This window comes from Chlorocebus sabaeus, chromosome 12, assembly GCF_047675955.1.
Source record: "Chlorocebus sabaeus isolate Y175 chromosome 12, mChlSab1.0.hap1, whole genome shotgun sequence".
NCBI classification, from domain to species: Eukaryota; Metazoa; Chordata; class Mammalia; order Primates; family Cercopithecidae; genus Chlorocebus; species Chlorocebus sabaeus.
Window position 1 is genome coordinate 106417326 of NC_132915.1, and position 27072 is coordinate 106444397.

At 56.0% G+C, this 27072-nt stretch overlaps 1 protein-coding gene across 1 annotated transcript in view; it reads right to left on the minus strand.

Moving 5' to 3' along the window:
- FIBCD1 (fibrinogen C domain containing 1) overlaps positions 1-13629 on the minus strand; it is a 36467-nt gene extending 22838 nt beyond the window's left edge. The window contains exons 1-2 of the mRNA XM_008005913.3: positions 13523-13629; positions 3290-3769 (exon numbers count right to left, since the gene is read on the minus strand). Coding sequence (XP_008004104.3) covers positions 3290-3769; positions 13523-13594 — 552 coding nt within the window. The 5' untranslated portion in view covers positions 13595-13629. The remainder of the gene's footprint in view (positions 1-3289; positions 3770-13522) is intronic.
- Positions 13630-27072: the final 13443 nt, after the last annotated feature.

Sequence of the window (27072 nt, forward strand, 5' to 3'; positions counted from 1 at the left end):
GCAGGGAAGACCTCCGTTTAAACCAGCAGATGATTAAAGTTGAAAATGTACATATAAACATGCCCCGAATTAATGGCGAAGTGAGTCTCCGCTCGCCGAGCTGCACAGGCGCATCAGGGGAGGGCTGGGCAGCGCTTAGAGGTAGTGGCATCAGAGCTGCTGTCCCCAGCACTGCTTAGCTGTGTGAGTGAGCTTGCAAGGCACCTGCCACTCAGAGCCTCAGTCTGCCTCTCCATAAGATGGGATAACAAGGCCAGGCGCAGTGACTCAGGTCTGTAATCCTACCACTTTGGGAGGCCAAGTCGGGTGGATCACCTAAGGTCAGGAGTTTGAGACCAGCCTGGCCAACATGATGAAACTCTGTCTCTACTAAAAATACAAAAAAAAAAAAAAATTAGCTGGGTATGGTGGTGCGTGCCTATGGTCCCAGCTACTCAGGAGGCAGAGGCAGGAGAATTGCTTGAACCCGGGAGACAGAGGTTGCAGTGAGCCGAGATCGAACCACTGCACTCCAGCTGGGTGACAGAGCGATACAACCATGTCTCAAAAAAATAAATAAATGAATTAAAATAAAATGGGATAACAAATGTACCAACCTCCTGGGGTTATTGGGCTGCAAAGTGCCTGTCAACACAGAGCCCAGCACATGGTGTAGACCTATCATTCCTATCAGAAAAGGGATTTTCGGCCCAACACAATAATATCAGCACGTGGGGAGGCCAAGGTGGGTGGATTGCTTGAGGCCAGGAGTTTGAGACCAGCCTGAGCACCACAGCAAGACCTCTCCACAAAAACATTTTTTTAAAATCAAAAAAATTAGCTAGACATGGTGGTGCACACTGGTAGTGCCTGCTACTTAGAAGACTGAGGTGGGAGGATTGCTTGAGCCCAGGAGGTGGAGATTGCAATAAGCCGTGATCGCGCCACTGCTCTCTGGCATGGGTGACAGAGTAAGACTGCCTCAGAAAAAAAGAAAAGAAAAGAAAAGAAAAAAAGAAAAAAGAAAAGGGAGTTTTCAATAGTGGCATGGTGGTTCCCTATAGGTTTAAATTTCAGCTCACAAACAATTTCTACTATAGTAATAAGGAGATGTTGATGGTACAGATGGTGACAGAGCCAACAAAGCCCTGTAGCCAGGCCCTCCAATATCCCTTCAGCATAGACTGTGTTATACACATTTCATGGGTCAGAAGAACCAGCCCAGAGAGGGGCTGCAACCTGCCCAGCATCCCACAGCTGGCACAGATGGGGCCTAGACTGGATCTAAGCTCTGTGGACTCAGACCCTCTGGGCAGAACGGCTCAGCTCAGCCATGACCAGCAGGCCTCAGGGACTACACATGAGAATCACCCCTGTCCAGGGGGCTGCAGGGGGTTGGGGATGAGGCCCAGGAACTTGCCTTTTCCTTTTTTTGAGACAGAGTCTTGCTCGGTTGCCCAGGCTGGAGTGCAGTGGTGTGACCTTGACTCACGGCAACCTCTACCTTCCGGGTTTGAGCGATTTTCCTGCCTCAGCCTCCTGAGTAGCTGGGATTACAGGCGCCCGCCCGGCTAATTTTTGTATTTTTAGTCGAGATGGGGTTTCACCATGTTGGCCAGGCTGGTTTTGAACTCCAAGTGATCTGCCCAGCTCGGCTTCCCAAAGTGCTGGGATTATGGCATGAGCCACTGCACCCGGCCAGGAAGTTGCCTTTTAACAAACACCTCTGGCGATTCCAACCCAAGGTGCCTGCAGGCACAGCTTTGAGAAACCCACGTCTGATCGACTGAGGGTCTGGGAAGCTTGGAAGGGAGGAGTTAAGAGCACGGCTCGCTGCCTCTGAATGAAACATAAAGACACACTGTCTCTTGAATCATCCAGTCTGTAGGGAATGAGTCAAATCAAACATTTTTGGGGAAGTAAACATGTCAGGTGAGCCGGCGCTCCTGGGCCCAGACAGGCTGTTAGTCTTGCAGGAACACTCTACACCTCTGCGCAGGCTATTGGGAGGGCAGGACTCTGGGGTCCCTCCTTCTAAATCCTCCACCCCAGCTCTAAGGGCAGGCTTTCATGAACTGGGCCTGAGCTGACCAGGGGCTGAGCGATTCGGAGTGAGGTAGGGGTCCCAGGTCAGCCAGAAAGTCAGGAGGTACTCCTAGCCCCCAGCCCTGCTGATGAGGCCTGGGGAAGTTGCAGCTGGGGGCGGGCGGCAGCTGGAAGGCAGTATAAACTTCCCTCTTCCCCGGGAAGGGAAGCTACCTTCCCATCAGTCACCCAGACAGGGTGATGAGGACTGTAATTTCTCCAGCTGCCGCCTTCAGAGGCAGGGAAAGGGCCCATTGCTCATGAGCGCTGAGTGACCAAATGCCTGGTTCTCCCAGTGGCTGCTGGGAGGTGGGGCGAAAGGGGCTGGGGCGCCCATGGGGGCAGAGGCTTGGCTCCTAGCCTCCAGGGATCTGAGTCACCGCGAGGCTGTGGCACAGGGCCAGGGGCTGGGCAGGGCTCCAAGGGGGCTGGATTCCAGGTCTGACCCAGCCACGGCACCCAGGAAAAAAATCACCACCCCTTTCTGGGCCACCATTTTCTGTCCTGGAAAAGGGTGGAGGCGGAAGAGATGATCCCACGTCCCTCATCCTATGAAAGAGGAACTTCTTGTGGGTGGTGCTTCCAGTGTGGTCTCAGAGCTGAAGTTGGAAAGTCTTCACCCAGATCCGCCTGGAGCTGGCTGGGGCCTGGCTTGGCTGGGGGCAGGGGTGGGGAGGGTGGAGGTGGTTTGGGACAGGCTAGGGGTCTGGCTGGGTTGCCTGGACTGGTATCTCTGTCCCTGGGAAGCTGCGGGCATTGCATGGTAGTGAACTGGGAGGGGTCGTGGAGAGATGGGGTGCGGCTCTCTCTGATGGGGTAGCACTGACCAGTCACGTGATCTTTAGCAAGCCACCTCCCCTCGCTAAGCCTCGATTTGCTGCTGATGGGGGCACAATGCCCTGCCTCGCCTGCATCTTGGAGCACTGGGGAAGCCCTCGAGCCCTGGATTTGACTGAGTGCCAAATGCCGTGGGGTGCTGTACAATTACCCAGGGTCACCGGGAAAGAAACTGGGTTTGAATCCTGGCTCCCAGTAGCTGTGCGGCCCTGAATGAGTGACTGCACCTCCCTGAGTTTCATGGGCTTGTCTGTAGATGGGAACAGCAGTAGCCCCTTGTCTGGGGCACTTGGGGATTAAGTGAGGCTGTGGACATCAGGCACCTGGCACGTTGCAGCGCCAACCCCTTGCCTCTAGCAAGACCCCGAGACGCAGACCCCAGCCCTACCTGGATGAGGCGGCCCTGCTCGCTCTGCAGGGCGCTGAGGCCCTGGCCCAGCGTGCCATGCCCCTTCCGCAGCCCCATGCACTCCGTCTGCAGCTCTGAGGCTCGGGTCAGCAGCCGCGGCAGCTGGTCGGCCAGCGTGTCCAGCAGCTCCTGCTCCTGGTCACCCACCAGCCGTGGCTGGGCCTGGTGCTCGGTCAGCGCCTCCAGCACCGAGGCCTGAGCGCTCTCCAGGCGTGCGAAGCTGTCGGCGAGGTCGGGGCAGCGCGGGTCGATGAGGATGCTGAGGCGGGAGCTGTCTGCCCTCTCCACAGTGACCAAGGCGCTGTTGGCGCCGGCAGCCCCAGTGCTGACGACAGGCGGGGGTGCCGTGCCTGGCGTGTGGGTGTGGTTCAGGAACAGCACAGCACCGGTCACAGCCACGGCCAGCAGCACAGCCAGGGCCAGCAGCACGGTGCACAGCATGTAACCACAGCTAGGCCGCTGCAGGCCCGCCCAGGACACACAGACACAGACAGACAAACAGGAGAGAGAAGGAGCCAGCATTAGAGGCATACCTGGGGTCAGAGAAGCCCCTTCTTGGGGGCTGGGCAAGGGCGTGGCACAGAGAGACTGAGATGAGATAGGCACTGAGAGACAGTCCAAGGGGAGACAGGGAGACAGGGACACGCACAGATGCAGTGAGAGGGACACAGCGAGCGCCTCAGGGAGAAAGTGGAGAGAGACAGGGCCCCAGAGGGGAGGTGGAGACGTAGGGAGAGACAGGGAGGGAGACACAGGGAGACACGGGGAGACGTGGGGAGATGCGGGGAGACGCGGGGAGACGCGGGGAGATGGAGATGGAGAGGATGGGAAATAGAAACCGAGGCAGAAAGACACACAGACACAAGCAGAATGCCAAGCCTTCCTTCTCGCCGCCCCTGCCGCCTGTCCCCCACCCCCCATGCCCTGCACGGTGACAGCCCAAGGACCCATGGTCACCTGTGTGTGCGGCCATGTGGCCCCGTGGAGCCCATACCACCCAGTAAGGGCTGGAGGTGGAGATCCCACCTCTGCAGCCAGACGGGTCAGGGCTCAGGCCTCCAAGCTGCATTTCCCACAGTGTGACCTTGGGCGAGGGGCCTCACCTCTCTGAGCCTCAGTTTCCTCGCCTGTAAAATAGAGTGATACAGAGACACCCACCTCTCTATACACGGGTCAGAGACAGCTGTGATGCAACAGCAGCGATGCTAGAGATGGTCTCGTGCTGTCTCTGGAACGAGTGCCCTGGGGCAGTGGGCACCCATCACGGAAGGTCCCTTCCAACAGCGGCGGCCACATCCCGTGTTCTGTCCCACTGTCCTCCAGTCCCCAGGCACATGGGGGCTCCCGGGCACCTCCTTCCCACACCCCACCCCGTCCTCTCTCCTTCCTCTACCTCTTCACAGAGCAGGCCCCTGGCAGGGCACATGCCAACCTGCTGGGCCAGGTAGCCCTAAGGCCACCCTGGAGAAGAGGCCTGCTGCCTTCCAAGGAGGAGGGGGGCTGAGGCAACAGGTGGCTGTCACTCCAGAACAAGCCGTATCTCCAAACCAGGAACGGGGCCGGGCGCGGTGGCTCACGCCTGTAAGGCCAACACTTGGGAGGCCGAGGTGGGCAGGTCACGAGGTCAGGAGATCGAGACCATCCTGGCCAACAAGGTGAAATCCCGTCTCTACTAAAAATACAAAAATTAGCTGGGCGTGGTGGCTGTAGTCCCAGCTACTTGGGAGGCTGAGGCACGAGAATCCCTTGAACCTGAGAGGTGGAGGTTACAGTGAGCTGAGATCGTGCCACTGAACTCCAGCCTGGAGACAGAGCTAGACTCTGTCTCCAAAACAAACAAACAAACAAGCAAAATGGGAACGAAGGGCAGGCGCGATAATAAATAAATAAATTAATAAATTAATAAATAAATTAATTAATTAAAAAAAACCGTGTTGGCCAGAAGCCAGGGCCGAGGGACAGCTTGTGGTGAACGGAGGTGCCAGAGTGTGGCTGCACACACTCTCGGAGGCCCAGATTCACTGGGCAGACTTGCTCACGGCCCCTGAGCATTACGCACAAGGGAAAACTGAGGCCCAGAGAGGGCAAGGGGCTCTCCCAGAGTCACACAGCAAACAAAAGCAGAACTGGGTTTAGGCCCCAAGCCTCCTGCCTTCCTCCCCAGGCCAGGCCCCTCCTATGATGGAATTTCCTCAACTCTCAGACACATTTTCCCCACATTTTCAACTTTCTGAATTTGAGACTTGTCTTTAAATGACTTCGCATATTAAAGCGCTTGGAACCGTGCCTGGCACGTCGTGCTCGCGCAATAAATATTAGTGGCTTTTATTATCCCATGATCAATGTGCACACAGCATCTGGAGGACATTTTTTTTTCCACCCAAAGTGTTATTTCTGTGTGTCGTCAATGCTGGGATGCACCTTCTCTTTTTTTCTCGTTTTAGCATCTCCAACATGGGGGGACGTCTTACAATTGTAATGGACAGTTTACTTGCTTACAATTGTAATGGACAGTTTACAGTGGGACATGTGCCTGGACATGCAGATCCCCAGGAAAGAGATCTGCTTTGCTGTCAGGATGCGGAAGAGAGATCCTTGGCCTGTCCCTGTTGTCATGCGGCTGCCAGGACTCAGTGCTCCACGCCTGCCCGGTCCCCTTGGGGGCTGCGTCCATTCCAGGCTCCATGCATCAAGACAATTTACTCCAGCCAGACCTGAACGCACAGTTCCCCTGCACCAGCTCTGCACAAACTGCTCCCTTGGCTGGCCAGGAGCATCCGCTTCCCCTCCTCCTCTTCCACTGGCCTAATGTATTCTCTTCTTTCGGGGCTCAGCTAGCTGTCACTTCCTCCAGGAAGCCTTCCTTGACTGTTTCCACTCCACTCCCCCCAGCTTGGAGGGGCTCTTCCTCTGTGCTCCCCCCGTGAGGGTGCTTACAAGACAGATTGTTGTGGCCTTCAACTTCATTCACTCAATCATTCATTCAATCATCTATTCCACATTCACTAGATCTCCCCATGACCAGGCTGTGGGCCAATCCTGAGGAGGTATCAGGGGACCAGTCAGCTCCAGTTCCTGCTCTTGGAGAGTTCCTGTTCTATGGACTTGGATTACTGGGATTCTTTTTTTGGAGACGGAGTCTCGCTCTGTCACTCGGGCTGGAGGGCAGTGGCGTGATACCAGCTCACTGCAAGCTCCGCCTCCCGGGTTCACGCCATTCTCCTGCCTCAGCCTCCCGAGTAGCTGGGACTACAGGTGCCCGCCACCTCGCCCGGCTAATTTTTTGCATTTTTAGTAGAGACGGGGTTTCACCATTTTAGCCAGGATGGTCTCGATCTCCTGACCTCGTGATCCACCAACCTCGGCCTCCCAAAGTGTTGGGATTACAGGCGTGAGCCACCACGCCAGGCGGGATTCTTTTTTTAAGAGACAAGGACTCACTCTGTCACCCAGGCTGCAGTGTAAGGGCACAATCCTAGTTCACTGCAGCCTCAAATTCCTTGGCTCAAGCAACCTTCCCGTCTCAGCCTCTTGAGTAGCTGGGACGATGCACCATCATGCCCGGCTAATTTTTTTTTTTTTTTTTTTTTTTTTAAATTTTTGTAGCGATAGGGACTCCTTACTTTGCCCAGGCTGGCCTCAAACACCTGGGCTCAAGCAATCCTCACACCTTGGCCTCCCAAAGTGCTGAGATTACAGGCACGAGCCACCATGCCTGGTGCATAGACCGTGATTCTTGACTTTGTCTAACTCTTTCGGGGTGTCTTGTGAAAGCTGTGGGCACAGCTTCTGAGGATTCAGGGACTAGTGAATCCCAAGTTCAGGAAACTTGGGAGCCCCTCCACAGGTAGGGACCTGCTCAACACCTGGCACAGAGCAGCCCCGATGGCCGCTGCTAGGTGGACAGGCAGATGGACAGAAGGAGGGAGCTGGTACGGGGAAGGGGTGAAGGCATTCCTGAGACCTACCTGACCTGGCAGGGCAGAGGCTCATGACCCTGGCTGGGCCCTGGGCCCCGAGGCAGGGCTGCCTCTGACCCGGTGCCCATCTCTGATAGCCTGACACAGAATGGGCAAGCTTCAGGCCATCCCCAGCCCCCAGCCACCTGCAGGTCAGCAGCTTACAGACAGGTGGGCACTGCATCATCACTGCCATTCCTTGGGCGTGGACCATGTTCCCATCACTGAATTCTCCAAGTCACCCCATGCAGTTGAGGCTATGGTTGAATTCACTACGCAGATTGGAAAACTGAGGCTCAGAGAACAAGACCCTCATCCAAAGTCACGTGGGGGAGGTGCACTGGAGCCGCCACCTGGACCCAGGATTGGGGCACTCCGGAATTGCCTCTGTGCCAGGGCTGCTAACTGGGCTGTTCTATGATTTCCCTCCTCTGCCTAAAGTATGGCTGTGTTTGATAGACAAAGCTCTGTGTCAGCAGCTAAGTCCCTGTCATTCTGGAGTCCGTCGGGAGACACCTTGCCCCCAGCAGCTCAGGGCCGCATCACCAGACTCTGTAGCATTAAGGTCCGCTGGCTGGCGAGGCTGGGGCTGGCATGGCAGAGAGGTCAGCCGTCTCCCCTCTGCGACTCCCACACCCCTGCCCTATCTTGCACCCTCCTCCCACTCAAGCCCCTCCCTGATGGGAAGGCAGAGGGCACCAAAATGGGGAGGGGTTCGAGGAAGCCGAAAGGGGTCCCCTGGAGGCAGGGAACAGCAGAGCTTGGAGATGAAACAGGGCACTCAGCAGAGGAGAATTAGTCTTCAGAGATCACCTTAAAGATGAAGTACTGTTCGCTTTTATGGGCTGCCGTTTACGTGCCTTGCGAAGAAATCTGCCCGAGATAATAAGGGGGGCTCTGGGCGCTGAGCAGCCCAACTGGTGTGGCTGAGGCTGGAACTGATTCATCCATCCTGGCGTGGCCAAGCGGGGTGCACTCCCTGGGGGCCGCGGAATGGGGAGAGCCCCCAGCTCCCAAGACAGGGCATCCCGGGCAGGTGGGCAGGAGAGAGACCGGGGCCTGAGCCGGGAGCCCCGGGTTCAAAGCCCACTTCTGCCACTGACCACTTGCATGAGCTTCCAGCTGGAGGGACTCAGCTTGGTTCCTCGAGTGACCCCCAGTGCCCACCCAGGGTTCATGGTTGCCTAAGAAGCCTTGGCCAAAAGGAGGATAAGGCTCGTGCCAGGAGGGCGGCAGGCAGCCCCCTGGGGTGCCTCAGTTATAGGGTGACCTCTGTCCAGGCTACCTTCTCTGAGGCCCCAGCCTTGGGGGTTCTGAGGAAGCGGGGTGGGAGGGAGCTGAGGAGGAAGGGATTTGATGCCAAGGCGCTCTGCTAAGCTGGCACACCTCCCTTCCTCCTCACCTCCTAAGGGAGCTGGCTGGCAGGAGTCCCCGGGGGAGACTGGGACCACACTCCACAGATGAAAGTAAGAAGAAGAACGTCTCCCTCCAGGGGAGACCAGGCCAGGTTAGACCCAGGTAAGCGCCCCTCCTGCCACCCACCCCCATCTCCTAAGAGCACCCAGCCCAAGGCAGGCAGCTGTTGTGCATGACAAAAACACATCCTGAGGCTTTGCACTGGGAGATGGAAAGTTGGAGGTGGTGGGGTCCTGTGCGCTCCGGATCCAGTAGAGGCTTGCACAGAGCCTGGGCGGGGGGGTTATGGGCTCCGTGGGTTGACAGGACTGGGCCTTGCCTCAGGCCAGAGCCTTGGGGAAATTCCTCCTGTCTCCCAGGAGCCCACGCGGCTCCCGGCTGTGTCCCGGGACACAGCACAGGGCTCCCAGTAAGGGCTGAACTCTGAGCCCCTGGCCCTGGCAGAGGGAGGGTCCCGGAGATACCCCTGGGGGTGAAGGGCTGGTGGTTCTGCTCACCATTCTGGGGTCCCAAAGACTTAGGAAGGGGGTCTGCAGGCTTGTTCTGTGAGATCTGAGCGGGAACCACCATCCCGCTGGTGGCCCTTCAGAAGAACCCTGCCAGGGCTATCTGGAGCCTCAGGCCACAGGGAGGGGCACAGGAGGGGCTGAAGGTGTCCAAGGGGATAAGAGCGCCCCACAGAGCTCCCAGCCTCTGCCCCTCCTGGAGGATCCAAGCCCTCCAGCTGTCTCACTCCCTGGGAGCATTTGCTCTGAACCATGGATAGGGGTTCTCCAGATGTTTCCTATAAGGGTCTTGCCTGCCATCCCCCCAACACAGTTCTGGCCTCCCAGAGGGCCCACCGGGGCCTCAAGCCCACTGAGGCCCAAACCAGCGTCTCTCCACCCCAAACCTGAGCCCTCCTATTTCTCACTCAGGGATGGCACCAACCCCACCTGCTGCCCCCACAAAGCTGGCACCTCCCCAGGCCTCCCTCCCTCACTCAACATCTGGCCAGTCACCTGCTCCCGTCCATTCTGCCTCCTCAGCCACACCACACCCCGGCTAAACAGTGAGCTCAGAAGGAGGGGCTCGGGAAACCCCAAGCCTAGCACAGTGACCTCAACCCACACCCCAGGGGAGGAAAGAGGCCTAGATCTTCTTTCTAACACCCATGATGGTTTGTAATCCCCTCTGACCTGTGAGCTTGTGCCCCCCAAGAGACTCCAAGCACCCTGAGGCACAGACCGTATCCACCAGACTATACCTCCTAGCATGAGGTGGGGCCTCCCTCAATAGTCACTGAGTAAATTTAATGCAGTAGGGATTTAGGTTAGATATCAGGAAGAACTTCCCAAAGAGATTTTCTTTCTTTCTTTCTGAAATGTTCTTACAAATTTTGAAAGCGTCAAGAGATCTTGCCTGAGGTGGGTTGGAAGTTGACCTCCCTGTAGGGTGGCTTGGGAAAAACAAGCCCCTCTGACCAGCGGAGATGGTTGCAGGGCGACTTCCTGCCCCGCGCTCCAAGACCAGAAGAATCATTGCTATTTCTAGAGCCTTTCATCTGACAAACTCCAAACTCCTGGCAAATATCGTTTCACTCTGCCCCAAGGGTGTGAGAGGCTCTTCCTTCTGCAGGGAGAGGGAGGGCGCGCTAACAAAGTCCAATCTGCAGGGAGAGGGAGGGCGCGCTAACAAAGTCCAATCTGCAGGGAGAGGGAGGACACGCTAACAAAGTCCAATCTGCAGGGAGAGGGAGGATGCACTAACAAAGTCCGAGTTGGCAACTCATCCAAGGTCACCTGGCAAAGAGGAGCTGCGGCTGGATAGGGCCAGGATAGAGGGGGCCCACAGCGTCCCCAGAAATGGCTGCATTTGGACGAAGATCCTTCAGGACTTCTGGACCTGGGCTATACCCACTCACAGCAGGTGCTTTTGGTGCCCTGAGAACCACACAGCCTGGACACTGGAGCCCCAACTCGGGCTGAGTGGGCTGAACCAAGAAAGGGCGGCCAGCCTCTCTTCCCTCCATCCTCCCACAGAGGCCCTTGTCTGCTGTCCAAGAAGACCCAGGTTTGAGTCCCAGCTCCAGCTCTTAGTCTCAGTTTCCTCATCTATCAAATGGGTTCATCATCCCTGCCACCAAGCTCCTAGGGTGCCTGTGACTAAGAAACGAGAGGTGTGGCCTGTGACCTACTGGTGCTTGGAGTGCAGCATCGGCATTATGCTCTCAGAGGAAAATCCCCCGTTAAAGAATCTCGGCCAGGCCCCTCTGGTAGGAGCCAGATGTTCAGACGGCGTTTCCTGGTGGGCAGAGAGGAGACCGGGACACAGCCAGCCTGTAGAGGGGACAGGCTGCTGCGAGAGGCATCCTCCTCATGAGCATACAGTGCTTTACAGTTTGCAAAACACACCAGTATTTCACGTGGCCCCCATAACAGCCCTTGTGAAATGAGGAGGAAGTGAAGATTGCTGTTCCCACTTTACAGATGGTGAAGCCCAGGCCCAGAGAGGGGGAGTAACTTACCCAGAGCCACACAGCATGTCAGTGGGTGAGATGAACCTGGCCGCAAAGGAGGAGAGAAGGCTGGCCCAGGGGAGGGCAGGCCCAAGGGAACCAGGGCAGCCAGCGCTCTCTCTTTCTTCTGACAGTGGCCACAGGAAGGGCCTTGCCTCTTGTCTGAAGCTTCAAACAAGCCCAGAGCTGGCACAGGGAACAGGCTGTCTACATGCTGGGTCACCAAAGGGGTGGGGAGGGGAGGTGGGGGTGCTTGCTATTGGCCCAGGCTCCAGGAGCCACAGCCTTCAAGCTGCCTCCAGTGCCAAGGGGCAGACAGCTGGGCTGTGTGGCCTGGTGGCAGCTGAAAGCTGTGTCCTCAGGGAGCAGCAGAGGAAGGTAGGGCCCGGTCCAGAGGCCTTGAAGCCACATTTCAAACACATTCCCCAGAAGGCACCTCCCCTTGAGACAGACCAGTGCCTGCTGGCTGTCTCCTGAGGCTCTTCCTGGCCGAAGCTTCATGCAGTTCCATTCAGCAAACGCCCTCAATGCTTGACCTGAGCTGCCTGGAAGGAATGGAGCCTGGGCCCGGGGAGAGAACCAGAGATGGGTTCCAGAGGAGGGTGTGTGCAAAGGGATCTCCTGATTCAGGAGGGGCCCAGGACAAGGCAGCTGAGTGGCAAAAGCTAGAACACTATTAGAACTTAGAGATACAGCCACAGGGCATCAGGGAAGGCTCCCTGGAGGAGGTGGCAGCATTCGAGTTGGGTTTTAAGTATATGTAGGGTGTCGCTGAGTGAAGGGGTGTGTGTGTGTGTGTGTGTGTAAGCCTGGGGAAGCAAACAAGATGACACAGAAAAGATCTGGAAATGGGGCGGCGTGGTGTGGGGCCCAGGGTTGGCAAATAACAAACAGTCACTGCCTATAAGGGACCAATGGGAAGGCATACTGCGCCAGGCTAGGAATGGCCTTGGAGGACAGGTCTAGAAGTTAAGACAGTTCTTGCTAAGGGGGAGAGGTCAGATCTCAGCAGAAGGGAACTTGTTATTTGAAGGTGGGCTTAGGTGCAGACCTGACCTTTAGAGGGCCCGGCCGCCCACGAGAAGCAGTGGGATAGGTGTGTGGTTAGACCAGGGTTTGAATCTCCACTCTCTTGCCAACGTGCCGTGTGACTTGGGCATGTTCCCAACCTCTCTGATCCCTGGTGTGTGATGTGGGGACGCACTGGTCCCCAGCCTGCTTGGAGAAGTGAGGTAATGCTGATGAATGGGAAGGGGCTTTGCAAACCGTAGAGGGCTGGGCCCTTGTGCCACAGCAGTGTCACACCAGGAAGAATGAGCAGGTTGCAGCTCCTGAGGGGAAGAGACCACCAAGGGCTGCCCGTGCCACCCCCTCCTGCAGCTGCAAGCACGAACTGTTCCTTCCCCAATGACATCTGTCTGGGAGAAATTTAAAATTTAAAATGGGCAGCCCTACTCTTTCCTATCCTTGGTGAGCGAGCTGCCTCCTCATTTCGCCTGCCTGCCCCAGTCCCTTGGCAGCCCAGCCCCGGGCAGCCCTGGGGCTCCCCTCTGCCTCGGCTTCCGGACTCCAGCCTCCTTGCTGGCCAGCCCGGGTGCTCTGCCCTCACCCGCTTCCACCGCACAGCCCTGGGCACCCTCCAAGCCCCACCTCCACTGCCCCTGAAGAGGCAGCAGGAAGGGAGGAATGAACCAGCCCTGGAGCACACAGACAAGGGTTCAAATCCCAGCAGAGCTGCGTGGCCTCAGGCAGGAGCCAACCGTCTCGGAGCCCTGCTTTCCTTGTCTTAAAGTCAGAAAATCAAAACACCCAGCGTTCCTGCAGGAGATGAATCTTTATTGATCCCCTACCGTATGCAGGGCCCTGGCTAAAGAGGGAAGGATGCAGAGGAGATTCAGGGGGTCAGGTTCAGGACCAGGTGCCTGACACAGGGTGGCGCCCAGAGTAGAGATTTTGTGGGTGGCTAAGATGCCCATTGGCGAGGTGAGGAAACGGAGACTCAGCAAGGGGGCTGATTTGTCTGTGGACACACAGCGAACTGTAAGTCCCCGACTCCCTCTGCACCCGCGTGCACCAGGGGGTCGCTGGGGGTGCCCGGACAGAGGGTACCCGGCCCGCAGCGCGCGTGGCTCCTGCAGGGGTGCCGCCCCCATTGAACCTCGAGTTCAAGCCTCGGCTAGGGGAGGAGGAGAGGAGGGTCCCCATCCCGGCCCGTGCCTCCGGAGGCTCGAAGGGGTGCGCTCCAAACTCCAGCCCCCGCACTGGGTGCCCGCCCCGCCGGCCCGAGCAGCCACCGCCTGGCCAGCCGCCCAGGCCCAGTGTCCCAGCGCCCGCGCGTACCTGCGGCTTGTCGCGCGGCCGGTCCTCAAGTTGGGCAGCGCCGCCCATGGTCTTCCACCGGTCGTTGACCATCTTCTGGCAGGACTGGCGGGGGCGCCGGGCGCGACGCGCCGCTGCGGAGCGCAAAGGCGGTGGGGTGGGCGCGGGCGCGGGCGCGGGCGCGGGGCGCGCTCTGTCCACCGGGTCCTCGCCTCTGTGCCCCGCGCCGGGGCGGCCCGGGAGCAGGCAGGCGTGTGCGGATGAGCGCGCCGCTGTGTGCGGGCGGGAGCGGGAGCGGGAGCGCGAGAGCCGCCAGCCCAACGCCCGCCGCTCGCGCTGCGCGCCGTCCCCGCTCACGGCTCCCGCGCCTCCCTGGCGCGCCTCTCCCTCCTCCCTCGTCCCTCCTCCCTCCTTCTCAATCTCCGCGTCTTTTCTGGTCTCGGACTCTCTTTGCTTTTTATTGCTCCCCTCGGCCTCCCCCGACACACTCACACACACGCGCGCGCTCACACCCGCGGACTTGGATAGTGAACTCCGCCTCCGAAAAGGCCAAGAGAAAGGAGGCCGAACTGGCCCCCAGACACCGCGGCCGGCCGAAGGGCAGCAAACAGCCGCGGGCGGCCCTGCTCCTGCTGGCTCCCGGAGGGGCCTGACAGCCCCCCGGCGGTGTCTCTGCTCAAACTTCCTCCCGGGCCGGACTCGCACAACTCACCGCGCGCGGGGCGGGCCCCAAGGGCGCCCCTGCCGGCCGGTTCGGCGTCTCGGGGGAGTGGCGCGGCGCTCCTCCTGGCTCCCTCCCGGCTCAAGGAGCAGGGCTCGCCCCACGATCCTGGCTGCACCTGGGGCAGGTTCGGTGGGGGTGCGCCCCTGCGGGCTCCCCGAGGTCTCGGTCCAGTTTCTGGGGCAAGTGCACCCAGCTGTGGGGTCTCCAGCCCCCGGGGAACTCCCTGCTCCCGACCCCGACGCGTGAGCCTGGTCCTGGGGGCGTCCCAGTCCGCTTCCGCAGACCCGTGGCCTCGCGCCCACGGTCGGAGAGCCCACCCGAAGCCCCCCGGCCCGGGCGGCCCGTGGACGAAATGGGGGTCCCCGCCACTGCCACAGTCGACTGCTCTGTGGTCGCGAGTACCAGCCGCTCCGCGCTTGGCCCGCGCTCCCGGCGGATCGCCCGCGCTCCCCGGCACGTCCCGCGCGGTCCCAGCCACCGCCGCCTCCTCCGCCGGGAGGGGATTTGTGCCGGGAGGGGGCTTCTTAGTTGCCCCTTCCCACCAGCAGCACTTTTAAAAGCATTTAATCCGCCCGGAGCGGCGTTCGGAGGTAATTGACAAAGTCCTTAATCTGCGCGGCGAAGGAGCTGCTATTGTGGCTTCCGACCGGGAGGCGCCCACACTGCCCGACGCCGCGCTCCCCTCCCGCCGAGCCCGCCGGCCGCCCCTCCTCCGCCCCTTTCTGCGGCCCCATCTTTTTCTGCTCCCCCAGCTCCAGACAGACACCCCCGTTCCCCGCCCCCGCTTCTCCCCAAAGCTGTTTTCCGGCTCCCGGGGCGCCTTGGCCGCCGCGCTGTTCCCTGGCACCGTCTCCGTCTCTCCCCCACTGGCTGCCAGTCTGTCGCCCCATCTTCGTCCCTCTCCCGATCCCTCTACGCGTCCGGCACCGGCAGGGCAGACTGGCTGGGGGTGGGGGCCGCGTCCAGCCTGGGCTGGGGCACTCCCTGGGCCCGGTGCCATCCGAGGAGACTGTCACCCGCCAGGTGCTGGGTTCACAAGCCACCAGCTGTTTGTCCCCAACCGCCTTTTCCTTCCAGGACGACCGCTGGCCTCACCTGCGGCCTGATCCCGGCTTCCCGGACTGAGGCGGCCCGGGAGTTGGAGAGGATCCCACAGCAGTGGCTGGGAGTCAGGAGACCTAGGTTCCAATTCTGGCCTCTGGCTCTTTCTCGCCCCTGGGCCTTTCCTATGAATTAAGAGGGTCAGCAGCAGGTGACCTAGAGGGCCCTCAGACTTGGGAAGAAGGATGTGGTAGAGGGCACAGGGCCCTGGCTGTGTGGCTGAGGGCAAGCAACATACCTCTCCTAGCCTCAGTTTCCCCATGTAAGCCAAAGGGTTAACCGCACTCGCTTCGGAAGGGCTCTGCCACAGTGCATCACAGCACCTGAGCAAGGCAAGGCTCAGGTGTTCCTGCTGTGACTTTGGGCAGATTCCACGTCATCCCCAAGCCTCGGTTTCCTCGTAAACAAGGACTTGCCTATTGGTGGGGAGTGGCGAGGTTTGCAGGCCCCCGTGCAGTTACAGGCACAAAGCAGGCAGGTGGCAGAAACGCAAGGCTCTGACTCCACAGTTCGGGGAGAGGATGTAAACTTCAGACGCATTTGTGCACAGATAAAAGACCACCCTGGGGGTGGAGCGGGGGTGGGGGGCTGAACTGAGAACCCAAGGGAGGGGTGCTAAGGGCCAACGGAGGAGGTCTTGGGGGTGTGCTCCGAGCAGTCAGGGAAGCATCCTGGGATGGAGGGGTGTGAGCCCTAAGGCCCATGAAGGCAGCATCCAGGCGTCTGGGTGCTGAGGGAAAGGCATTTCCAATGGCGGGACCACAGAAGGGAAGGCGGAGCTCGGGGAGCGACCCGGGGGTACCTGGGCAGGTGCAAACCGGAGGACCGGAGGACGCCCTGGAGGATCTCCTTCCAGGCCTGCAGAAGCGCTGTTGGACAGGTGAGCGGGGCCACCTAGCGGCTCCTCCTGGGAGTGTTGGAGGAGGTTGGAGGTTGAATCATCTCACCTGCTCAGCCACGAGTTCCTCAACTTTCCAGCCTGCAGGTGTGCCTTACAGGTGTGTCTTTGGGAGCGGGTCTCACTCTGTCACCCCCTCTGTGCTGACACCTCTGCTTAACACCCCAGGAGAAGGGTCAGCCGTGACGCAGGACTGTCATGAGCCTGCAGGCATCTGCTCAGCGCTTTACAGGCTGCACTCAGCGGACATACTTAGGGCATCGTTCTGGGAGAAGGGAGGGCCACCCCCATTCCCTGGAGCCTCCGAATTGGTGGAGAGGAATACAATGGAAGTGGATCCCAGAAGCCAGTGCTGAGCCACAGCCAAGATCTGTGCTAGAGAAAGGGCAGCCGACCCCACAGAGCAGACAGGCCCTCCACCCTCAAATTTCCCTTTGACAAGGCTGATGGCCACAGAGCGCTGGCGGCGAGCTTGGCTGTGCTCAGCAGATGGGACAGGACAGAATCAGGGCTTTCCAGCCGGCCCAAGACTGAGCATTCCTTGTCAGGGACGAGCCAGCACCTCAGGGTGCTGGAACCCAGGACCGGGAGGATGCATGGGGTTAGATTTGAGGTTGTCTGGTACACTTGTTCACTCTCTGCATATCCGCTCACCTTCCTCTCTCTGCTTCACCAATTCTGCCTGTTCCTACGTTGCCTTTCCAAGGTCACCTGGATATGATGGCCCCACCAATGGGCAACTCCTATCTAGGGCTGAACTAGGCATATCAATCATAGGTGGCAGATGGCCAGAGACAGCTGTCCTTGGTCAGGTACCAACCAATCAGACCTTGGTCAGGTTCAATATGGGGGCATGGCTGTTGGGGGCCTAATGCAGGACCCCTCCCTTAGCAGGGAGTGGGTGCAGGGCAGGCAGTATGGCAACATGGGAGGGGTAGAAACAAGAGCCCAAGGGGAGATAAGGAACAGCAGTCAGGGAAATAGGGGGACAACACTCAGGGTGCCAGCTGTGACCAACAGCCACCTGTTGGCAGCACCCTTACGCTCAGCCCTGTGCTGGGCACCTTATATCCTCCCAACCGCCTAAGTGGGCGGTTGTCCCCATTTGGTGGATGAGGAAACTGATTCAGAAAGGTAAATTACATGACCTGGGTAATTGTGTAATTAACAAGATGATACGATCAATATGGGGCCAGGCATAGTGGCTCACACCTGTAATTCCAGCACTTTGGGAGAGCAAGGCCAGTAGATCACCTGAGATCAGGAGTTCGAGACCAGCTTGGCCAACATGGTGATACACCATCTCTACTAAAAATACAAAATTAGCCAGGCATGGTGGTGCACTCCTGTAATCTCAGCTACTCCAGAGACTGAGGCAGGAGAATCGCTTAGAACCTGTGAGGCGGAGGCTGCAGTGAGCCGAGATTGTGCCACTGCACTCCAGCCTTAGTGACAGAGCAAGACTGTCTCAAAAAAAAAAAATCAATATGGAATTACCATTTGCCAAACATTTTCCATGTGCTGGATACATCAATACCATTAGCAATACCATCTTTTTTTTTTTTTGAGACAGAGTCTTGCTGTGTTGCCCAGGCTGGAGTGCAGTGGCGCGATCTCGGCTCACTGCAAGCTCCGCCACCCGGGTTTACGCCATTCTCCTGCCTCAGCCTCCGAGAAGCTGGGACTACAGGCGCCCGCCACCACGCCTGGCTAGTTTTTGTATTTTTAGTAGAGACGGGGTTTCACCATGTTAGCAATGATGGCCTCTATCTCCTGACCTCGTGATCCACCCGCCTCGGCCTCCCAAAATGCTGGGATTACAGGCTTGAGCCACCGCGCCCGGCAGCAATACCATCTTATTTCAAGCAATCCTCACCCAAGACCTGTAAGTGTTATTAATAGCCTCATTTTCTAGATGAGGCAATAGAAGCTCAAAGAGGTTAAGTAACTCCATCAAGACCACACAGCCATTGGTGGGGCAGAATTTTTTTTTTTTTTTTTTTTTTTTTTTTTTTTTTTTTTTTTTGAGACAGAGTCTCTATCTGTTGCCAGGTTGGAGTGCAGTGGTGCGATCTCAGCTTACTGGCTCACTGCAACCTCCTAGGTGCAAGCGATTCTCCTGCCTCAGCCTCCCTAGTAGCTAGGACTGCATGCACACACCACTACGCCCAGCTAATTTTTGTATTTTTGGTAGAGACAGGGTTTCACCATGTTTGCCAGGATGGTCTCGATCTCTTGACCTCCTGATTTGCCCACCTTGGCCTCCCAAAGTGCTGGGATTACAGGCCTGAGCCACTGCGGCTGGCTGGTGGGGCAGAATTTGAACTGTAGTCTGTGCACTTCCAGAGACCATCTCTCTTTCTTCAATACCTCGGTGCCTCTTGGTCTGCCAGAGCTGGGCCTGAGTTACCCGGTGAGCGCGCTGAGCCAGCATTAAGCAGGGCTTAGCGGACGTGGGCAGAATAGCCAATGTGCCTGTCTCTCTGGGCCTGGGGGACTGACTGGCCAGAAGGTCGGGACCTCTGGTCCCCATCCACTCAACCTCTGCCCCACACTGCCAAGGGCACTCAGCTCTCACCATAAAGCTGTTTCAACTTAACTCTGACAGTCACATTTATCATTAAAAATAAATGTATCTTGGCTTCCTGTGGCGTGGAAATCTACTGTGCGGTGATTCAATGGGCTTGTCACCCCTCACGGTTAGGCACGGGGAGCTGAACGACTGGATGGTCTCCAACACCGGCTCCTCATTTTCTACGGCTGGAGCCAGAAACGTACAGTGGGCTGACATTTAATTTAGAATCCAACATACCTTGACATAAACCCGTAATACAAAGGCGGGGGTGGGGGTGGGGCCTGCCAAGCCTGGTCGGGGGTGGGGGAGTCCAAGTGACAGGGCGAATTTCTTTCTTTCTTTCTATTTTGCTTTGTCAACATTGAGTGGTGATGACAGACGAGAGGCCATGATCAAAGGCGAGAATTAGCACGGAGAGAATGTGTGTGTATGTGTGTGTGAATGTGTGTGCGTGTTTGTGTGTGTGTGTGAATGTGCGTGTGCGTGTTTGTGTGTGTGTGAATGTGCGTGTTTGTGTGTGTGTGCATGTTTGTGTGTGAAGTGTGTGCATGTGTGTGCGTTTGTGTGTGCATGTGTGTGCGTGTTTGTGTGTGTGAAGTGTGTGCGTGTGTACGTGTGTGTGTTTCAATGTGTGTGCATGCGTGTTTGAATGTGTGTGCATGTGTGTGTATGTGTGTGCATGTTTGTGTGTGAGTGTGTGAATGTGTGCATGTTTGTGTGTGTGAATGTGTGTGCGTGTTGGTGTGTGTGAATGTGTGTGTGTATTTGTGTGTGTGTGTGTGTGAGTGAGTGTGTGTGTATGAGTGTGTGTGAATGTGTGTGCGTGTTTGTGTGTTTGTGTGTGTGAATGTGAGTGTGTGTGAGTGTGTGTATGAGTGTGTGTGTGTGTGTGTGTGCAGCCTTTGTGTCAATTCGTGGGTGCATGGCTGGTGGGTCTGTGCCCTGAGCCCACTGGAATGCTGTGTGTGGCATCTTGTGATGTGTCTGAGGCTGGACTGTCAAGGCTGAGGCTAGAACCCAGGAACAGGACAATGTGGTCACTACAGGTGAGGACAGCACCTGCCAGTTCTGTCTTTGTGTCCCTAGCCCTTCCCACAGGTCTTCTAACACAGTCAGTGCTCAATAAATGCAGAGCAGAAAGGGGAAACATGATTTTAAAAGCTGGATGCAGAGTTCCTCTTAGGGAGAAAACTGGCTTTTTTTTTTCTGTTTTTTTCAGCAGAACATCCTGATGGACTGACTATTTAGGTGTGAAAAGCAGAGGCTCGAGGCTGACCTGAGAGGAGAAGCTGCAGGAAACCCAGCAAGAAATGCCCAGGTGGAGGGGTGAAGGGGAGACAGCATGAGGTAGGGGGCAGAACCCCCAGGCAGTTGGGGTTCCGGGGAGGGCCCACAGTGCTGGGAACCACAGCACTGACGCCATACACACCAGGGGATGTTTGCTCTTGCATGGAAAGTGATTTTCAGTGTCATGCTGCAGAATCCCATTCATTATCCTCCAATCCTTGGTATAAAGTCCACCCTGCTCAATAGTCTTGTGTTGATGATGGTTTGGGGAAATGAAAAGAGTGGGCCCTGCCTCACACCAAAGTCCAGGAAGGGAAGAGGGAGCTGTCCAGCACAGGTGGGGAGGGGAGAAGAGGGGTCCTATCGGGACCCAGAATTCAGACCGAGCAGGAAATCCAACCAGGGGTTGAGGAGGGAGTACCTGAGCTTGTATCACTTCAATCTGCATTTTAGAGACACATTCTAACCTCACAGATGCAGAATTTGGGGACCCCTGGGCAGCTAATACTTGGGGTGCAAACGTTTCTTGTTGAATGAGAGGAACTGGGTATGGTAAATGAAATTCTTGCATGGAAGTCTGAATACAACCGGTGGCCGCATCCCGACCAAACAACAAGAGGCCAAACTTTCAAAAATGCTTTGTCTTCTTCTCATCCTTCTGTTAGATTCTGTCTACCAGAATTCTACCATCTGAAGTCCCTGGGGTGCAAATCCTGTTAGTTGTTAATTCCTCCAGCTCTCATGTATGGTGGCTTGTTGTGTCACGTGTTTTGCAATTTTGCATTGCGAGTTCCATCTTTTTCAGAGCTTTATCTGTGGGAATCAGTGTGTCTAGGCTGGGAGTCCATCTCTCCCTGGGGGATGAGCTTGTATTTCCACGAGGCACCGGAAGACACTCCAAACCTCGGACTGCTTGAAGTTTAGTTCCCATCTTGCATGTAGAATAAATTCAGATCCAAAATATTCATGAGGACAGGCCTGTGGTTATTAATTTATGGGGGAAATTTTTTCCTTGTCATCTTCCTAGTTTCCTTGTCATCTTCCTTTTTCCCCTGCAGAGAGAATTTTCCTACTCTGCCAGTTCATTCAGGGTGTGGCCCTGGCTTTAGTTTGGGTCTGGCTCCCTGCCTCCTTGGGGCCCAAGGCCTGTGTCCTGGGCCATGACACCCAAGGCCATGGTGCCCATAACTGGTGATGCCTTTGGCCTCCATGGCTTCAGCCCCGGCTGCTCTGGGTTTCCTGCTGCTCCTATTTGGCTGTGCCTTGAAAAGGATCCAAGTTATTGTATCCAAGTTTTTGTTTGGGTGTCTGGTCTGCCATATTGTTGGAAGCAAAAGTCTCTTCTTCTTGAACGCCTATTTTTATTTTCTTTCTTAAATTTTAAAGTCAAATTTATGTATATTAAGATGGACACATCTTAAGGGTACCATTGGGGAGTTTTGACCACCATGCCAATCAAGACACAAAACATGGCCAGGCGTGGTGACTCACACCTGGATTCCCAGTGCTTTGGGAAGCCCAGGCGAGAGGATCGCTTGAGCTTGGGAGTTTGAGACCAGCCTGGGCAACATGGTGATAATCCATCTCTACAAGAAACAGAAAAAATTAGCTGGTAGTGGTGACGTGTGCCTGTGATTCCAGCTACTGGGAAGACTGGTCCCTTGAGCCCAGGAGCTTGAGGCTGCAGCAAACCGTGATTGTGCCACTGCCCTGCCCTCCAGCCTGGATGACAGAGCAAGACCCTGCTTAAAAAAAAAAAAAAAGATGGCCGGGTGCGGTGGCTCACGCCTATAATCCCAGCACTTTGGGAGGCTGAGGCAGGTGGATCACAAAGTCAGGACTTCAAGACCAGCCTGACAATATGGTGAAACCCCGTCTCTACTAAAATACAAAAATTGACGGGGCGCGGTGGCAGGTGCCTGTAATCCCAGCTACTCAGGAGGCTGAGGCAGGAGAATCGCTTGAACCTGGGCAGCAGAGGTTTAAGTAAGCCGAGATTGCGCCATTGCACTCCAGCCTGGGTGACAGAGTGAGACTCTGTCTCGAAACAAACAAAAAAGACAGAGCACGTTTCTATCACCCTAGAAAGTTTCCGTGCCCCTTTCCAGTAGCTTCCCCTGCAACCACCGTTCTGATTTCTATCAGCTTATTTTTGCCTTTTCTTACTTTATGTAAATGGAGACCTACAGGGCGTACTCTTTTGGGTCTGGCTTCCTTCGCTCCTTCGCTCCCCAGGTGAGCTGTGGGTGCATCCATGTTGTGTGTACATTGGCAGCTCACTCCTTTTTATTGCCGTGTATTACATCATACAGTTCTGCCACAATCTGCTTAACCATTTTCCTGTCGGTGGGCATTTGACCTGCTTCCAGTTGGAGCTGTTGAGAACGGTGTTGCTGTGGACGTTTGTGCACTTGCCCCTGGTACACATTCTTTGGTCATATACCCAGGAGTGGAATTGCTCGGTCATAGGGTGGGACTGTGTTTAACTTTATCAGACACTACAAAATTGCTTTACGATGTGGCTGTCCTGTTTGATACCCCCACTAGGAACACTTGGGGTTCCAGGTCCCCGGTTTTCTTCCAGCATCCCTTTGAGTGTCACAGTGCGAGATGGTGGATGTGGTGTGTGTGCCGGGTGCCCTTGTCACTCACTTGCTCAGTTCATTCCTTCAGTCAGTCATTCCACAAACATCCACCCAGCACCTCCTCTGCAGCCTCATGCACTCTGCCTTGTCCTAATTCAGTTTGGTCTCTTGGGATGGGGGGACCGCCTGTCCCTGGGTGCAGCTCTGCCCTGGTAGGTATTCCCGTTTGGCACCACTCCTGCCAGAGGGTGTGTCTTAAAGCCGTGGTGGGGAGGGAAGGGCAGATCAGTTGTCATCTGTGCCTCCAAGGATGTTGGCATCTGAGTCAAACCTCAGAAACCTGCCAGTGGTACGGAAGGGCTGCCAATCTCAGTTCTGTTTCCCAGTCACCCCTCCCACCTGCATAGCTGCAAGTACCCAGCACCCTCTAACATCAGCGACCAAACAGCCGTGCCCTTATTAAAAAAACCGGACAAATTGCTTTCCGACATAGCTGTACTGCTTGACACTCCTCCTGGCAGAATTATACATTCAAACCCCCAAATCTTCAACTGGCCGGTGGTTATCAATTTGCAGGAGAAATTTTCCCTGGCATCTTTCTTTCCCCCAGGTAGAATTTCTCCCCGTCTGCCCATTCCCTGGGAGCATGGCCCTGGCTTTACGTTGGCTTCCTAGAGCCCAAGGCTTTGTGGTTGGGGTTCTAGGTGCTGCACTTCTCATACTCTGGGCCCCACTTTGACGCCCCTGCCTGGAGAAGGAGGTGAAGCTGCGTAGAGAGAACCTTGGTTAGAGCCCCACCTGTATTGCTCCTTGATGGGGAGCTCCCTGCCTGAGCCTCGGGGGGGATTCACAGGGCTTGGTGTTCCTGAGCAGTGCCCCCAATGGAACCCAGGTTTCCTTGCAGGCCTACCCGAAAGCTCCCCCGACCACCAGTGTGCCCTGGGAGACTCTCGTTCTCTCGCCTCTACCCCTACCTCCCACATCCCATCCACCAGCACGTTCTTTCAACAAATATTTATTGAGTACTACCATGGATAGTTTAATTCTAACGAACAAATAAGACATATTCCATGGTGATAAGAAAACAAAACCATTGGAAGATTGCCGGTGGGGAGAAAGGGCAAGCCATGAGCTGACGGACAATTTTGCACGCTCATTCTAGCTGCTGTGTCGAGGATGGGCTCTGAGGGGCTCTGGGGTGGTGGGGACCAGTGAGGTCATATAGAATGGCTGGGGAGGAGGCTGTGAGGAGGTGGCATTTGAAGGACCACATGGGAGGTGCTGAGGGAGTGGCAGGTGCAAAGGCCCTGGGCAGGAATGAGGCTGGTGTGTGTTAAGATGTGAAAAGAGGCCTTGTGTTTGGAGCAGTGACAGGTGGGAGGAGAAATGAGACTGGAGAGAGAATGAGTGATGGAAGGTACACACCGGTGATGAGTTTGGATAGCACGCGGTTGCAATAGAAAACCACTGAAGGGTCGGGCATGGTGGCTTACACCTGTAATCCCAGCACTGTGGGAGGCCGACGCAGGTGGATCACCTGAGGTCAGGAGCTCGAGACAAGCCTGACCAATATGGTGAAACCCCGTCTCTACTAAAAATACAAAAATTAGCCAAGCTTAGTGACGGGCACCTGTAATCCCAGCTACCTGGAAGGCTGAGACAGCAGAATTGCTTGAACCAGGGAGGTGGAGGTTGCAGGGAGCCAAGACGGCACCATTGCACTCCAGCCTGGGCAGTGGAGTGAGACTCTATCTTAAAAAAAAGAAAAAGAAAAAGAAAAAACCACTGGAAGATTGCAGGTGGGGAGAAAGGAGCATGCCATGAGCTGACGGACAATTTTGCATGCTCATTCTAGCTGCTGTGTCGAGGATGGGCTCTGAGGGGCTCTGGGGTGGTGGGGACTAGTGAGGAGGTCAGGCCAGCTGTCCTGGCAGGAGATGAAGGTAGCTCAGACTGGGGCATTGGCAGTGGAGTCAGTGAGACATGGACAGATGTGGACGTGGGACAAGTTTTGGAGACGGCGCCAGGAGGCCTGACTGATGAGTAGATGAGGAGTAAGGTAGGGGGAAGGAGCCGAGAGCCGGGGCCCATGACACAGGTGGATGGTGGGGCCACTCACTGAGATGGGGAGACCTGGAGGAGAAACGGGCTGTGATCAGGAGTTTTATTCTGGCTGTGTTACGTTTCAGCTGCCTATTAGACCTCCAGGAAGGGCATGGAGCGAGCGTCAAATATACAAGTCCAGAGTCCAGAGAGATCCAGGCTGGAGTCATCAACTCTGAGAGGCTTGAGGTGGGTGATGGCTCTGGAGAGTCATTGACTCTAGAAGGGGTTGCAGGTGGGCGATGGGCTGCAGGTGGGCGATGGGTTCTGGGAAGTCACTGACTCTAGAAGAGGCTGCAGGTGGGCGATGGGTTCTAGGGAGTCTGACTCTAGAAGAGGCTGCAGATGAGCAATGGGTTCTGGGGAGTCATTGACTCTAGAAGAGGCTGCAGGTGGGCGATGGCTCTTGGGGTGATGGAACCCTTGCTCCTAAGTCCTCCCTCAGTGTTAGAGAATTACATGTCCACATCCTTTGCCTGGCGCATCCACTGTGTCTTCTACACCATCAACCTTGGACTTGGCTGTATGACTTACCTTGGCCTTAAAGGCACACTCTGTAGTTCCCTCATGGCCATGAGAACATTTCTTGGTCCCAGAAGGCTGACAGACATGTATGTGGCACAGGCCTGAACCTGGCAGATCTATGAGCCAGGAAAATAAATGCTGTTTCTGTAAGCCACTGAATATTGGGAGTGGTTGTTACGCAGAATAGCACAGACAAAACTGACTGATACACAAGCAGAGGCAAGGTCCTGTCTTCCCTCCCAGGGCAGTGACAGGAGGAAATAAGATCGTGCACCCCAGGGCTTGGCCAGCACACAGCAGGTGTTCAGCAAACTTTCATTCGTTTTACTACCATGCAGTTCACTGTGGGCCTAAAGCAGAGACACTCCTTGTGTGTTTTCTTCATGGTAGGTCCTGCCACATACCGTCTGCATTTCTTTTAAATTTCACATTTGTATTCCAATTATAAAAATCACCTATTATCACTGTACCCAGAGATAAGCCTAGTTACTATTTTGGGGTGCTTCCTTCTAGTCTCTGTTTTCTTCTTCTTCTTCTTTCTTCTTTTTGAGACAGGGTCTCACTCTGTTGCCCAGGCTGTAGAGCAGTGGCACCATCATGGCTCATGGCAGCCTCTACCTCCTGTGCTCAAGTGATCCTCTGATTCTCCTGCCTCAGCCTCCTAAGTAGCTAGGACTACAGGTGCACACCACCATGTAGCTAGGACTACAGGTGCACACCAGCTAATTTATTTCATTTTTTGTAGAGACTGGGTTTTGCTATGTTGCCCAGGCTGGTCTGGGCAACTCCTGGGCTCAAGATATCCTTGCACCTTGGCCTCCCAAGGTGCTGGGATTATAGGTGTGAGCCACTTCGCCCAGCTTCTCTTTTCTTAGTAATTGCCAGAGACTTGTAAATATTGGGCCAGCAGGACCAGCAACTTCTTGGGAATCTATTTGTCTGTACTGATGTGCAACGTGGACGGGGAGAAGGATCTTCATGATGTTTCTGTGGCAGGCACTTGGGGTTGGGATGGGAAAACAATAGCAATGTTTATTCAACATTCACCATGTACCGATGCAGCTCGCACCATTAGATCTCCATCCACTTGCCACTCAGTGCTCAATCTTCCAGAACGTGCCAAGACCTGCCATTGCACCTTCTCCCCACGAGTACAGCCTTCAGCTGATGGCAGATGGAGGTTGGAAGAGTCAGAGGATAAATACCCCAGCTCCCTCGCCCTTTGGAAGGGCATGTTCTACATGTTTCCCAGAGTTCCCCGGGGCTCTCCAGCCCCAGTGCCCACTGCTTCATCTAACACACAGCACACACAGTTACGGATGCCTTCCTCTCCCCGTCTCCCCCTCCACTCGCCTTCCAGCGCTTCCTGGGTGACCTCCAAAGAAGCCACTGCTATTTACATCTCTGCTTTGGCAAAAGCCACCATAAGGCAACTGGGTGCTATGTATGTGGGCTTGATGTGTCCCTCCCGCTTCCTCTCACAACCATTTAGCAAATCCTCCTTTAACCTCTGTTCTTGCAGCACCTACTGCTGCTATGTGACAATGACCGAGGCAGGGATGAGTGTGCCCCACTGACCCTGTCTTGCCCAGACTGAGGTTATACAATAGATCCCACATGATTGGGAGAATTTCGCTCACGTTCTGCAAAATCCAAAAACTCAAGCCAGGTGTAATGGCTTAAACCTGTAATCTCAACACTTTGGGAGGCTGAGGCAGGAGGATTGCTTGAGCCCAAGAGTTCAAGACCAGCCTGGGCAACATAATGAGATCC